The 15,401-nt window shown below is 39.9% G+C and overlaps 1 protein-coding gene across 1 annotated transcript in view; it reads right to left on the reverse strand.

Annotated features, from left to right (window-relative positions):
- TMC5 (transmembrane channel like 5) overlaps window positions 1–15,401 on the reverse strand; it is a gene marked incomplete at its 5' end in the record, with an annotated part of 87,822 nt that overhangs the window by 14,618 nt on the left and 57,803 nt on the right. Inside the window, 2 exon segments of the mRNA XM_043998599.1 lie at window positions 3,791–3,895; window positions 5,692–5,770. Of these exon segments, the coding sequence (XP_043854534.1) occupies window positions 3,791–3,895; window positions 5,692–5,770 (184 nt within the window).

Below are 15,401 nucleotides of genomic sequence, written 5' to 3' on the forward strand. Positions count from 1 at the left end.
TGGACCCATGATTTCATTAGTATAGGGAACACAGGATGAGAAACTCCATCTACCAGTGCAGACGGGCACTTTCTCTACAATTTCTAGTCTTAGAAATATGCTTGGGAGCAATGAAAGGTTAAATGACTTGCCCAGGGACACAAAGTTAGTATTTGTCACTGGTGGGACTTGAACTGGGCTTTCTTTAATTCCCAGACCAGTTCTTCATCTACTATTGCATGACTGCCTCTACTATATTAAGCTACTGAATTTTTACAATCATCTCCTCTATTTCTTTTGTAACAAAAATTAATACCCAATTCCAAGGTATGTAAAGCAGGTACACCTTGGTTAAAGGGCTCAGTGATGTTGATACACTGTTAAACCTTGAAAACAGATATGGTTTATTAGTACATATAATTACAATATAATATACTACATTTATTAGTGTATATATAATATGCCATATTTATTAGTATATTATAATATACTAAATTTATTAGTATAGATCATTACTACATAATATACCATAATTATATATAGTATATAAATTGTCAACACAAAATTTAATTATTTTATTTTCAGATACATTGTTTCTCAACATGATCAGAGTACAGACCTATCCACTACTATATGAATAAACTTATGCTGTTTCCATTTTTCCCATTTTTGTCCAAAGACTCCAAAGCTTAATTTATTTTACAATTTCTGGCTGTTGGTGGTCCTCTAGAATTTAGTATATAAATTGGGCAGTCTATCGTTTGTTCATTGTCCTTGCTATTTAGTCTTCCTGAGTTTCTCATCATATGACAAACTACCTCCTGACCATTGGCTAACCGACAGACATTTTTTTTTTTTTGCGGGGCAATGGGGGTTAAGCGACTCGCCCAGGGTCACACAGCTAGTAAGTGTCAAGTGTCCGAGGCCGGATTTGAACTCAGGTCCTCCTGAATCCAGGGCCAGTGCTCTATCCACTGTGCCACCTAGCCGCCCCCTGACAGACATTTCTTAAGAGCTCTTAATTCATCATATGATTTTCTGAGAGTTCCTACACATCCTTCTTGTCTTGTGTGATTCAAAACCACAGCAATGTTCTATCCTTCTTATTGTGGACCAACATTCCAATGTGTAAATTGCTGCACATAGCACTGGGATCTTGAGCATTTCTTCCTTGCTCTTCATGGACATCTCACTGGTCAGTCTTAGGTAGGTATTAATCCAATTCATTTTTTGTCTTTTGGTATACTCTCCACTCAAGTAATTACTGTGTCAGAGTTTGAGACTAAGGTTGACTTACTATATTATCTACTCAATCATCCACATACAACATACCCTGCAGTCAGTTTTTGTTGTAAATCCACTTTGTTTTATAGAAATTCTTTTCTAAAACTTGGGACTTTCTCTAGCACGCTAAAGAAGCCTTCTCACCTTGGAAGTTCACTTCTGCTCAGCTCATACTAGACATTCACTTCTCCCCTGTGGCTTCTTCCTCTGATTGGTTGGTTCCTCCTTGAACCTCCCTTTTAAGGAAAGTACCCAGGCCAGCCACATCCTTATTTCTCTCTTGACTCCACTCCTGACTTTCTGGACTCTACCATCTCTCCACCTAACTACTTTCCCTCCACTCCATCCCCTTTTCAGTTTCCTTTTATGTATTATCTTCCCCCATTAGAATGTAAGCTCCTTGGGGGCAGCTAGATGGCACAGTGGATAAAGCACTGGTCCTGGATTCAGGAGGACCTGAGTTCAAATCTGGCCTCAGACACTTGACACTTACTAGCTGTGTGACCCTGGGCAAGTCACTTAACCCCCACTGCCCCACCCCCCCCCAAAAAAATAGAATGTAAGCTCCTCGAGTTCAGAGAGGTCTAAGTCTCCCACTGTATCTGGGGCCACCAGCAGTCACCCTGATGTATATCTTGCCATTGGACCCAGTTGGCTCCGGAGGAGAAAATGAGGCTGGCTACTTTGCACAGCCCTGCTTCACTTAAATCCAATTCAGTGCAAGTCAGAACATCACCCCAATGTCATGGACCTCTTTGAGAATGAAGGACAAACAATTATCTTTTAGCTTATATTTGTATTCCCAGTGTTTAGTACATCATCTGGTACACAGTAAGCACTTAATAAATGCTTCTTGACTTGACTTCAATCCTCTGGGATTTTCAGCTTTATGTTTGGACTTTTCTCTTTTTTTAAAGATCTGTTGGGGGCAACTAGGTGGTGCAGTGGATAAAGCACCAACCCTGGATTCAGGCATACCTGAGTTCAAATCTGGCTTCAAACACTTGACACTTACTAGCTGTGTGATCCTGGGCAAGTCACTTAATCCCCATTGCCCCACCCCCCAAAAAATTGTAACCAATAACATTGATTCCTTTTTTGTAATCCAGGGGCTAAAACAATGGCTCCAAAGTAGCCACAGATCATTTTATTTTTTTCAGGAGATTTCATCTCCTTACAAAAGTCCTTTATGAATATTGATTTTTTTTTAAGTTTCTCAATGATGCTTTCATCATTGATGCATCTGGTGCTTCCATCAGTGTCTCCCTTTTATTCTGAACTTTACACAGTTCTTTCTTCATAATAACTCTGTATATAGGCAGTGTGGCTTTTATTGCCTTTGCTTTACAAATAAGGGTCATAGAATTGGAGCTAGAAAGACTGTCAGAAATTATCTGAAGCTTCAGGAAATGAAGTGCCCTCCCCAAAGATACAGAGCTATTATGTGACAGCTGATACTCAGGCCATCTATCTGATCCACCCATCTACCCACTATGCCGTCCTGTTATATAAGCATCACTTGAAGAAACTGGAGAAGGGAAAAATCAGGGAAGATGCAGGCACTATCTTCAAATATAAGAAAAGCTGTCACAGGGAAGGAGGATTAAATGTTCTATTCAATTCTACAGAGAGGAAAGGGCAGTGGGTTCAAGCTGAAAAAGGCAAACAAATACAGACTTGAGATAAAGAAACAAACTTCCTAACAAGTAGAGCTATTTAAAAATGAAATGGGCTTCCCTTCTTTGGAGATGTTAAAGTGAAGGCTGGATAATTACTTGTGGTGGTGTTGAGGGGGAAATCTTGGACAAAGACGTACCCAGGCTAAGATCTAATCAGAGAGTAAAAGAAATCCTAAATTTAAGCTAATGGATGGATTCTGGCTCATTATGTTTAATCAGACAGGTCTGGGAAAATGTGGATTCTCCTTTTTGTCAGTCAGGTGACATGGAAATCAATAAGCCTCTTTGACCAAGACACGGGTGATCCAAGTCATGGTACTTGAAGACCCTCATTGTAATATAGCCAGCCTCTTATTATAATGTTTATTCTCTCATTAATTGTTAACCAGTTATAGTTAATTGCCACCCTGAGGATATATAAACTGTGAGCCCACCCCCATGAGGGGTCTTTGGTATTTGAGAGTGTCACTGATCACTTTTGTTAAATGCTAACCTTATTAATAAAATGATTAAATTACTCAAAAACTATGTCTCTCGAACTTTTAAAATGTCACACCTCTATTACTTCATTTATCAGTACTCATAATATCCCTTGATAGAATCAGGGTAAGAGTAATGATCTCCTTTAAAAAAAAAAAACAACAACAAAAAGCAGATAAGGGAGATAAGGTTCAGAGAGTAAAAATGGCTTGTGCCCCAGATCCACCAGCCATTTCATGACCCAGCTGGGACTAGAATCCAAGCCTTCTGTCTTTTTGGCCACAACTCTTTCCATTAAATACATTGAGATTAAAAGGGAAGTACACCTCAGGAGAAGCTTGGACTCAACATGAAGACTTGAGACTCACCTCTTGTTCTCTCATTTCTTGGGTCAGTGGGAAAGTATTTCCTTTCTTCAGGGACTCCTGGAGTTTTAAAAGCTTCTCCACAAGAAATACCTTGTCTTTCCCCTCCTGTCCAAAACAAGAGTAGTACAATGGTATGGAGAACAGGTGGCAAAAGTGAGGGAAGACTCTTGGAAAGAGGAAGTGGTTTAATTTTCATATCTCATTAGCACATTCAATTTGGAGAGATGATTAGAAAAGTTGGGCAGACATCATGTTTTCCTTGGTGTGAAATGGAGTTACACATTTTGACTAAACCACCAACACCTCATTTTCTCTTCCTTTTTCTAATGGGCCATGCACAGTAATGCACCCCACTGAATCTAGAAAATTGAACGTGCTTTTGGTCTTGGTGCTAGAAGGAGACATGTTTTCTGGACCTCTTGGGCAAAATGATGACAAATCTGAAGTTGTCTTCTGCACCCTTGCTTTTTTTTTTCTTGACATCTCTCTTCACATTCTGATAGCTGCTCTATGTACCCTAGTAAATCATAGATCCACCCTTCCTGACTCATTCTTATGTAGTGCCCCTTCTCCAACCACTTTCCCAAGAGCCTGTCCTAGACTGGCATGTCCCTGTCCATTAAAGTAAATGTAAGTAAGCATTCTCTATTTCATTTCCTCAAGAGAACAAGGTATCAACCAGTTAAGTTAATGAAGTAAATTGTGCCAAGAGAACAGGTTGAGGAAAACTTCTTCCAAGTATTAATATATGTGTACTTTAACTGAGACCCGGGCACAATCCCTCACCCAGGTGTTTAATGGCTCTCATGTTATAGTTTTCAGGCCAAGGATTCTGTGGGCAAGGTATGTGTGGTGGCATTCTTTGTAGACTGCTCCATAAAGCAGTGAGTTCTCTGTTATGGTCCTACCACTTGTCTGAGGCATTGTAGATGAGATTCGTAATTAATGTATGGATTGTACTCAGTAACCTTGGAGGCCCATTCATATGTCAAGATTCTATGATTCTAAGTAACTACGCCTATCCATGTATATGTAGGGCCAGCCCATACTACATGTCTGACTTGGAAGTAAACCCAAATTCTTCTGAGTTTTGTCACTCAGGTCATTTAGCTCCAAGTTTCTTAGAGTATGATTTGCCAAACTATGTCACTGTATACAGAAGTTTATTTATAGTGATGCCAGCTGTATGATGACATTGAGATATATGATGGAGGAAATAAATCTATCCTATTGCCAAACCCTAGTGCATCAGTGACCTATCCACACCCTTGTTATTACGCAGAATTTTAGTTCAAGAACAACACCAATAACATAGAATTATTAATAATAAATAATTAATATATGATACATTATACTATATGTTAATGTTATATACAACCTATAATATAAATATATAACAGATGTTATATTTATATATTACATATAATTATAATTAGGGAATCTAATTTTTCCTCTATACCCACTATAGAATAAGCTCTTCAGGTTTTTAGTACAGGAGTTCTTAGCTGTTTTTATTTCATGGAACCCTTTAGCAGTCTGGTGAAGCCTATGGGCTCCTTCTCAGAATCATTTTTTAAATGTATAAAATAAAATATATGGGACTATAAGTGAAGCCAATTATATTGAAATATAGTTATATGTACATGTACATAAGTATGCACACAAACATGTGTATTTTGTTTATAGGTACATATACATATGTACATATGCATATATACATACATATACATATACATATTTCCCCCCTCTCTCCCTCCCTCCCTCCCTTCCTCTCTCTCAAGTTCATAGATTCCAGGTTAAGAACTCCCACAGGACCCACTGAAGAAATGGGACCCATAGAATACTTTTACGATTATTCTCAAGTTTAAAAGAGAAAAAGATAAAAGATGTAAGAAACTTGCATTGATGATCTGTTCATGGAGGAGTTTGATCATGATCTTCCTTCCTTCAATTATCTTCCAGTAAAGATATGTGATAATCCTTTAAAAAAAGAAGAAAACAAAAAAAATGCAGATAATTCTGCCAGGGACCTATGGTATTGTGTCAACAAAGCAAGGAAGGAAGTACAACTGAGCTCTGGAGGCAGCCATGCAGCTAATACACTGGGAGCACAATATAGTTGCTACTATATTGCATATACAAATGGGAAAATAGGACTTCCATCAGTGTTCTTGTAATACTAGTTAGCATTTACATAGCATGTTAAGATTTGCAAAGTACTTTACATATGTTACCTCCTTTGATCCTCACAATAATCCTGGGAGGTAGGTACCATTATTATTCCTATTTTATTGATGAGGAAACTGAGGCTGAGAGAGGTTAAGTGACTTGTCCAGGGTCACCTGTAGGTGAGTGTCTGAGACAGGATTTGAACTCAGGCCTTCTTAACTTCAAGTCCAGCACTCTATCCACTTAACTTTTATGTCATCAGGTCATAAAACTAAGATGCTTAATATGTGAACCACAAAGAACACCAAGGGAACTTGGCTGTAATGAATTTATATTTTAATTATATCATAACCCTCGATCTTTGCTTCTGTTGTTGTTTAGTTGTGTCTGACTCTTTGTGATCCCACTTGGAGTTTTCATGGCACAGATACTGGAGGGGTTGGCCATTTCCTTCTCCAGCTCATTTTCCTGAGGAACTGAGACAAATAGGGTAAAGTGACTTGCCCAGGGTCACACAGCTAGGAAGTGTCTGAGGCCAGATTTGAACTCAGGTTCAAATTCAGGGCAGGTGCTTTATCCACTGCACACCTAGCTGCCCCAACTCCACTTTTTAAAGCTCTCTTTTGTGTGTTGTCTGGAATATGAACTCTTTGAGGCAGGGGTTGTCCTTCTGTTTCTATCTTCAGTATTTAGCACTGTGCCTAGCACATAGTAAGTGCTTAATAAATGCTTGTTTCTTTGCTTCCTTCATTCCTTGAGGCCAGTGATAGTACATTTTCAACCACTCCCTTTGGGTCACAGAACTTCTTTTTTCTTTTTTTTTCTGGGGGGAGGGGGAGTCACAGAACTTTTTGATTTTTGGTTGGCTTAAAAACAACTGCGTTTTCTGCCTTCTGATGGTTTAGGAAACAGTTGCATCTTGTTTTGCACCTCAGGTATGTTCAGCAGTAGTTGTGTGTACAGGGATTTAGTTGTTGTTGTTAATGATGACAACGACGATGACAACGATGATGATGGCTAATATTTATACGGCATTTTTAGGTTAGCAAAGCACTTTACAAAAATCTAATTTGATTCTCACAACTCTAGGAACTAGGTGCTATTATCCCAATTTTACAGATCAGGAAATTAAGGCAAACAAGGTTAAGCAATTTACAGAGGGTCACATAGCTAGAATGTGTCTGAAGTCAAATTTGAACTTAGGTCTTCCTGACTCCAGGGCCAGTGCTCTATCTACTAAGTTATATACTGTATCTACTATGTATACTAGGTGATGCAGTAGATAGAAAGCTGGCCCTGGAGTCAAGGACCTGAGTTCAAATTTGACCTCCAGACACTTACTAGCTGTGTGACCCTGGCCAAGTCACTTAACCCCAATTGCATTAAACATCTGGGGCCATCTTTAGTCATTCTGATATATATCTTGCCATTGGACCCAGATGGCTCTGGAGAAGAGAGTGAGGTTGACCTTACACAGCCCTCCCTCTCTTAAATCCAATTCAGTGTAAGTCACGACATCACCCCAATGTCATGGTCCTCTTTGAGAATGAAGGACAAACAACAACAATGGTTTCTACATAGGCCCTTAAGCGCAGGTGGGACTCACTGAGAAGGGAAGGAGATTCAAATGTACTATTTATGTGCTCCTTTGACTCCTTTATGGGGCAGCTGGGTAACGCTGTAGATAGAGCATTCAGTCTGGAGTCAAGAAGACTTGAGTTCAAATCCCACCTCAAATACTTGCTAGCTACATGATCTGGGTAAGTTACTTAATCCTATTTGCCTCAGTTTCTTCATCTGTACAATGAGCTGGAGAAGGAAATAGCAAACCACTCCAGTATCTTTGCCAAGAAAACCCCAAATGAGGTCATGAAAAGTTGGACATGACTGAACAACAACTGAGTCCTTTATGTTGTTTTTGCTTTTTCTGTGGGAGTAGAATAAAGGTTGTTCTATATCTGAAGCTGATGGTTACACTGAGTGTTTGTATAGCAGCTAGAGATTCCTTTATCCACCTGTGTGGAGACCTAGATCTGAACTATATTTGGACATTACCTCTCGGGAACTTTGACTGGGAGCAAAACAGATCAAAGAATTCTGGGTTGGCAGGGAGGAGCTTCCCCCCAGGATCTGGCATATATGAACCCAGAGTTTGGATCCTGGACTACATGTTACATGTGTAAATTTATCATACTTTAAATACACTGTGTAGTTCAATATCTTGAGGGACCTAATGTCAGGGCAGTATAAATATAAAAGACTACACTAGGAGTTAGAAGAGCAGGATTCTAATCCTAATTTTGCCAGTGACCTTAGTCAATTAAATTTACTTCTCTAGACCTCAGTTGACTCATCTGTAAAATGGGGAAGGTGGTCTAGATGATGCCTAAAATACATCCAGCTTTACCTTTATGTGCAATAAATAACTACAGCAACTTTGTTTAAATGGGGAAGGGGTTACAATACTAGCAGAAATTACTTAGACCTGTGATTCTAAACGATCTGTTTGACAAATGCCTGCCACACCCTGCACAGTCACTGCAAGAAATCGGAGGGAGCACTCAGTCCTTGCTCTCTGAACAGCTGAGGGACTGCCTCCTAATATAGAGTATCAATGGCACCTGTCAAAACCTACAGCAACAGTGATATGTGGTCACTGCTGTAAAGAATCCAATCTTGTGCAAAAATGGTGAGTGAATGAAACACTATCATTTCACCAATGCCTAATGCTGCACATTAGACAAAGCTGCCTGATTTTAAAGGGGGATAATGGTGCAGTGGATAGAGCAAGAATCCAGAAGAACTGAGTTCAAATTCAACCTCAGATACATTTTCTGTGACCCTGCATAAGTCCCTTAACAGGTTTGCCTCAGTTTCCTCACTTGTAAAGTGGGGATAAAAATAGCACCTACCTTACAGGGTTCTTGGGAGAATCAAATGAGGTAGCATTTGAAAAAGCATTTAGTATAGTGCCTTCCACATAGGAGGTGCTACTATATAAAAATGTTTATTTCCTTCCACTGGTCTCTGCTCAGTTTCTCCTGAATTACCTTACCCTACTTTACCTACTCTCCCTCCAGCCACTTTGTACTACTGCTAAGAATTCCTTCAGGATTTCTGCCCAAATGTCTGACTATGATATAGCAGGAAAAAATGAGGGCTGAATTTGGTATCAGAGAACATGGGTTCAAATTCTGACCATCACTTTCTACTTTAGTAATTTCCGTGGAGTTACCGAGCTTTTCTCAAGCTGCTTCGCTTGTAAAATGAGGGAACTGGACTTAATGACCTCAAATCCTTTTCAACTTTAAATCTATGGTCCTATGAACTCCGCCTTGACCTTAAAAGACTTTCTGTTTGTCCTCTTGAACCATAATCTGAACAATGTCCTTTGTCCCTAGGAACATTCTGATCTCAGAGTTCTTCTTTTTTTAATCATCTTTAATTTAATTAATTAATTTATTTAGAATTTTCCCCAAGTGCCATGTAAAAACAAATTTTCACATCGATTTTTTAAAACTTTGTATTGCAAATTCTCTTCCTTCCTCCCCACCCCCTTAAGAACTCAAGCAATTCAAGTTATATGTGTTGTCATACAAAACATTTCCACATTAGAACAAAAAAAATACACTTCAATCTGTACTCAGATACCATCAGTTCTTTCTCTGTAGATGTACTGTATTTTTCATAGGCCCTTCTGATAGCACAAAGCTCATCCTTTCTTTTCTTTCTTTTTTTTTTGGGGGGGGGGCAGGGCAATGAGGGTTAAGTGACTTGCCCAGGGTCACACAGCTAATAAGTGTCAAGTGTCTGAGACTGGATTTGAACTCAGGTCCTCCTGAATCCAGGGCCAGTGCTCTATCCACTGTGGTAATTTTCTAAAGTAGGATTTAAACCCAAGTCTTCATGACTCCAAATCTACTGCAATATGCATTATACTTTGCTATATGCCCAAGGAAAACAACCATAGAAAGAGGAATCAAAGTACTTGAGCAGGACTTGATCAATAATCCTTGTCTTGTGACTATGGGGAACCTGTAAGAGGTCAAAGTATGACTAAGTCTGGGAATAAGAAGGTCAACAGCATAGGCACTGCTATTGGAGTTCTTCTTTTTTTTTTTTTTTCAGGGCGATGGGCGATTAAGTGACTTGCCCAGGGTCACACAGCTAGTGAGTGTCAAGTGTCTGAGGCCGGATTTGAACTCAGGTACTCCTGAATCCAGGGCCGGTGCTTTATCCACTGCGCCACCTAGCTGCCCCGGTATTGGAGTTCTTAATAGGAACACTGTTGGTCTGAATGCCTTAGGAACTCTTATTAACACAATGACCAACCAAGGATTCGAGAGGACTCAGTGAAAAAGGCAACCAAGTAGACAGACGAGGATTCAGAATGGAGACTGAAGCATGTTTTTCTTTTGGATATGGCTAACATAGAAATCTGTTTTCTTTGACTATAGGTATTTGTAATGGTTATGGTTTTCTTGCCTTCTTAAGGGGAAGGGGGAAGAAGAGAATTTGGAGTTAAAAAGAAAATAAAATAGAATTTAAAAAATTTTTAGATAATAATACTGTTGGAATAGGAAGCAGCATGAAGAGAAAACTGACTTTGAAGTCAGAGAGTCCTGCCTCTGACACATACTGGCTGTGTGACTCTGGACAAGTCATTAACTTTCCTAGACAACTCTCAAGACTGTAAGTTGCAGAGAAGTTTCTGATGTATGCTGGTAGGGAAAGTTTCTTCACCTGAGAGTTCCCTAATCACTATCCCTAATGCTGTTTGCTGTTGTTGTTGTTGTTGTTGTTGTTTGTCCTTCCTTCTTGAGGAGGACCATGACTTGTGATGTCATGACTTGCCTTGAATTAGATTTAAGTGAGGGAGGGCTGTGCAAGGTCACCAACCTCACTTTCCCAGAGCCATCTGGGTCCAGTGGCAAGATATATATCAAGATGACTGGAGATAGCCCTAGATGTTTGAGGCAATCAGGTTAAGTGACTTGCCCAGGGTCACACAGCTAGTAAGTGTTTGAGGCTAGATTTGACTTTTTCTCATGTCTTTCCTACATCACCCTCATTTCTCTTTCCATTTTTTTCTCTACCTCTGTAACTTTATCTTCAAAGTCCTTTTTGAGCACCTCTATGCCCTGAGACCAATTCATATTTTTCTTGGAAGCTTTAGACATAGGGGCCCTGGTGTTGATATCTTCCTCTGAGGGTGCCCCTTGGTCTTCCTTGTTACTGAAGAAACTTTCTATGGTCCTCACCTTTCTCTGTTGGCTCATCTTGCCTTTCTTTTACTTGACTTTTAGCTCCTTAAAGTGGGTCACTGTTTCCAGGCTGCAGTATCCCAAGCTTAAGAAGTTCCAGGTGGTATGATTTAAGGAGGATCAGGTTCTTCACTCACCTGGCCTGTTCCCTGCTCCGTAGATGACCCCAGACCAACTTGCTAATCAACCAGCTTTGTGTGTTGTGGTTGTTAGCTCCAATGAGCCTGTGCCCCTCCCCCACCTGGGCTACTGCTACTGGAGCCTACCTCCTGATTCTCAGCAGGGGTGAAAAATCCAAGTTCTGCCTCAGCACCAGCATAGACCCCTGTGGTCTCCCTCCTGCCCAGGGCTCAGCCCTTTCACCAGACTGTGAGCTTAGTTCCAGACACACTGGTGCTTCAGCTGATTCAGAGGCTCTGAGGGTCTCCTCTGGTGAGGCTTTCCTGGGACTGGATCTGTGTCAGGGTGATTATGGGGTTGGGCTTGACTCCTGTATAAGCACAGCAGCTCTCTCCTTCTGACCTTCCAAGCTGTTCTTGGTTAGAAGATGATTTTAGCACATTCTTCTGTGAGTTTTGCTTCTCTGGGCATTTTCCTATGGCGTTATTTGGATGTTTTTTGGAGCTATTGTGTCATGAGTTCGAGAGCTCACTGTCTTTCCTCCCCATCTTGGTTCCCCTGAGGCTAGATCTGAACCCAGGTCCTCCTGACTCCAAGTCCAGTGCTCTATCCACTGCACTACCTAGCTGCCCCCTTAATGCTCTTAGGGGGCACTGAAAAGGATCTTCCATTATGGCCAAAATGGTTTGGTAGGAGACATAGGAAACTCATATCAGTGAAAGATAAAAGATTTGGGTTTTACTCCCTTTGAACTTTATTCACAGTGTGACACTAAACAATTAAAAAAAAATCACAGAATCTTGGGTTTGGGTCATTCAGCTAATCTCCCAATGTATTCACTTCCTCTACAACATTCTCCAATGGCCTCTACTTCAACATTTCCAATGATAGAAAGCTCATTATTTACTTCATTCCATTGTTGGAGAGCTCTAATTTTTAGAAAGTGTTTTATCTTGAGATAGAATATACCTCACAGTGATCTCCACTGCTGCATCATCATTCTATTGTGGGGCAGCACAAAAGAAGTCAATCTACTTCTCTTTTAGACAATAGACCTTCAAATATTTGAAGAATTCTCATGTTATCTCTGTTTCCTTCCCTTCAGGAGAACTCTTAGAGTAACTTCAATCATTGCTCATATGGCATGATTTTCAGATGCATCATCATGCTGGTTGCCTTTATCAGACACCTATCAGTTTACCAACATCTTCTTAAAATCCACAATGTAGAACCTGAGCCAGTAGTTCAGGTGTCATCTGACCATGGAGCTGGGTGGCACGGTGGATAGAATACTAGATTTATAAGTAGAAAAACTTGATTTCAAATGTGACCTCAGATACTTACTATCTCTGTGACCCTGGGCAAGTCACTTAAACACTGTCTGTCTCAGCTTCCTCACTTGCAAAATGGGGGTCATAATAGTATCTTCTTCCTAGGGTTGTTCTGAGGATCAAATGAGATAATATTTCTAAAGCACTTGGCAAAGGTTAAAGGGCTATATACATGCTAGCGATGATGGTGGTGGTGATGACATCATTAGGAATTTAAGTCAGTTAATCTTTGGGACTCAGTATTCATATCTATAAAACAGAGATCCATCTGCTTTATCAAGTTTGTAGAGTTACTGTGAGGACCAAATAAGGGAATGATGTCAAAGGGCTCAGAAAAATGTGCAAAAGTATGATACTGTCATCAACATTACCACAATTTGAGTGCCAGTCTATCAATGAACACGCCATCTCCCACCAAAATGCCTTTGCCATATGACATTATTTAGAGGGTTTTTTTGGAGTGATCATCACCATCATGCCTTTGCACTGGCTATCTCCCATGCTTGGAATGCTCTCCTTACCTTTTCCTTCAAGATTCAGCTCAAATAACACCCAGGAGGTACCAGCAAGAAGTCCCTAAAACGCTGATAGAACATTCCCCTCTCAAGTTACTTTCTGTATGGGGCAGCTAGGTGGTACAAGGTATAGAGCACTGGCCCTGAAGTTGGGAGGACCTGAATTTAGATCTCACCTCAGACACTTACTAGCTGTGTGACCCTGGGCAAGTCACTTAACCCCAATTGCCTTAAAAATCTGGGGCCATCTCCAGTCACCCTGATATATATCTTGCCACTGGACTCAGATGGCTCCGGAGGAGAGACTGAGGCTGGTGACTTTGCAAAGCCCCGACTCACTTAAACTCAATTCATTACAAGTCATATCACCCCAATGTCATGCATGGTCTTCTTCAAGAAAAAAGGACAAAACAACTTTATGTACTTCCTATGTATTTCATGTTACCTATTGATATACATGTTGTCTCCTCCATTAGAATGGGAGCTTTTTGAGGGGAAGGACTGTTTTTTGTTTTTTCTTTGTATCCCCAGCATTTAATACAGTGCCTGGAACATAACAAGTGCTTATTAAGTATTTACTGAATAGCTGATTGGTCAACATAGCTAAAAAATAATGAGTGCTTTGACCTTTTAAACCAGCTATCTCACTACTGGATACACATTCCAAGGAGATCAGAGACAGAGAGAATTTTCTCAATTATACAAAACAATTGGGAGAAGCCAGGTGGCACAGTGAATAGAGCACCCACCCTGGAGTCAGGAAGACCTGAGTTTAAATCTGGCCTTAGACATTTATTAGCTGTGTGACCCTTGGCAAGTCACTTAACCCTGATTGCCTCCAAAAAAAAGAAAAGAAAAAAAAGTGTAGATTGCCTCAAAAAAACCCAAAGAGTTCAAAAGCATATATACAAAATATTCATAGCAACACTTTTTTGTTGTAGAAAAAAACAACTCACAAAACCACAAAGTGAGAAACAGACTGGTGGAGATATACTAATACATTTGGAATTGGATCATTTGTGTTTTCAGGTCTGGTATTTATTACCTGGGTCACCTTGAATCTCAGTTTCCTCACTTATAAAATAAGGAGGGCAGACTAGATTACCTCTGAGGTAATTTCTAGCTCTATATCTACAATTTAGGCTATAACTCTAAGAACCTCCTGGGGAATACAAATTGTTTGATTCATTGCATTTGTATCACCAGTGTCTTGAACATAATAGGTGACTAATAAATGCTTGTTGATTAGTGATTCTGTGGACCTCTGAGCATCTGTTAATTGGGGAATAGCTGAACAAACTATAGAATAAAACACTTTTTAAAAAGCAATTGTTGGGCAGCTAGGTGGCGCAGTGGATAAAGCACCAGCCCTGGATTCAGGAGGACTTGAGTTCAAATCCAGTCTCAGACACTTGACACTCTCTAGTTGTGTGGCACTGGGCAAGTCACTTAACCCCATTGCCTTGCAAAAAAAAAAAAAAAAAGAAAAAGAAAAGAAAGAACAAAAGAGAAAAAGGAAAAAGCAATCGACTCTTAAAGGGAAGTGAACATAAATTGGGTTCTCTCATATAGCGATAAAAATAATAATAATAATAACTGATATTTATATAACACTTGAAGGTTTGCAAAGTTCTTTACATATATTACCTGATTTGAATTGATCAATATTATGAAATTTAACTTTTCAAAGCACTTTCCAGAAGGTTTGGGATCTCATTCTGTTCATCCTTTAATGAGTTGGATAGGGCAGGCAGTATTATTTCCATTTGCCTGAGGTACAGAGGCAGCTAGGTGGCTCAGTGAATAGAGCACTAGGCCTGGAGTCAGGAGAATCTGAGTTCAAATCCAGCCTCAGACAATATGTGACCCTGGGCAAGTCACAATCTCTGTTTTCTTAGGAGGCAGCTAAGTGGTTTGGTGAATAGAGTACTGGACTTGGAGTCAGGAAAACCTATGTCCAAATCTGGCCTCAGACACTTATTAGCTTGGCAAATCACTCAACCTCCATTTGCCTTAATCCACTGGAGAAAGAAATGGCAAATCACTCCAATATCTTTGTTAAGAAAACCCCATGGAGAGCGTTAGCATGCGATGGTCTATGGGGTCAAGAAGAGTAAGACACAACTGAACAAAAACAATAAGAAATAGGCAATACTTCCTTTTCTGAGGTATAGAAATGTTAAATAGTTTGCTTAAAGGTCATGGAGTTTGT

The sequence above is a fragment of the Dromiciops gliroides genome, chromosome 1 (assembly GCF_019393635.1).
Source record: "Dromiciops gliroides isolate mDroGli1 chromosome 1, mDroGli1.pri, whole genome shotgun sequence".
Classification (NCBI taxonomy): domain Eukaryota; kingdom Metazoa; phylum Chordata; class Mammalia; order Microbiotheria; family Microbiotheriidae; genus Dromiciops; species Dromiciops gliroides.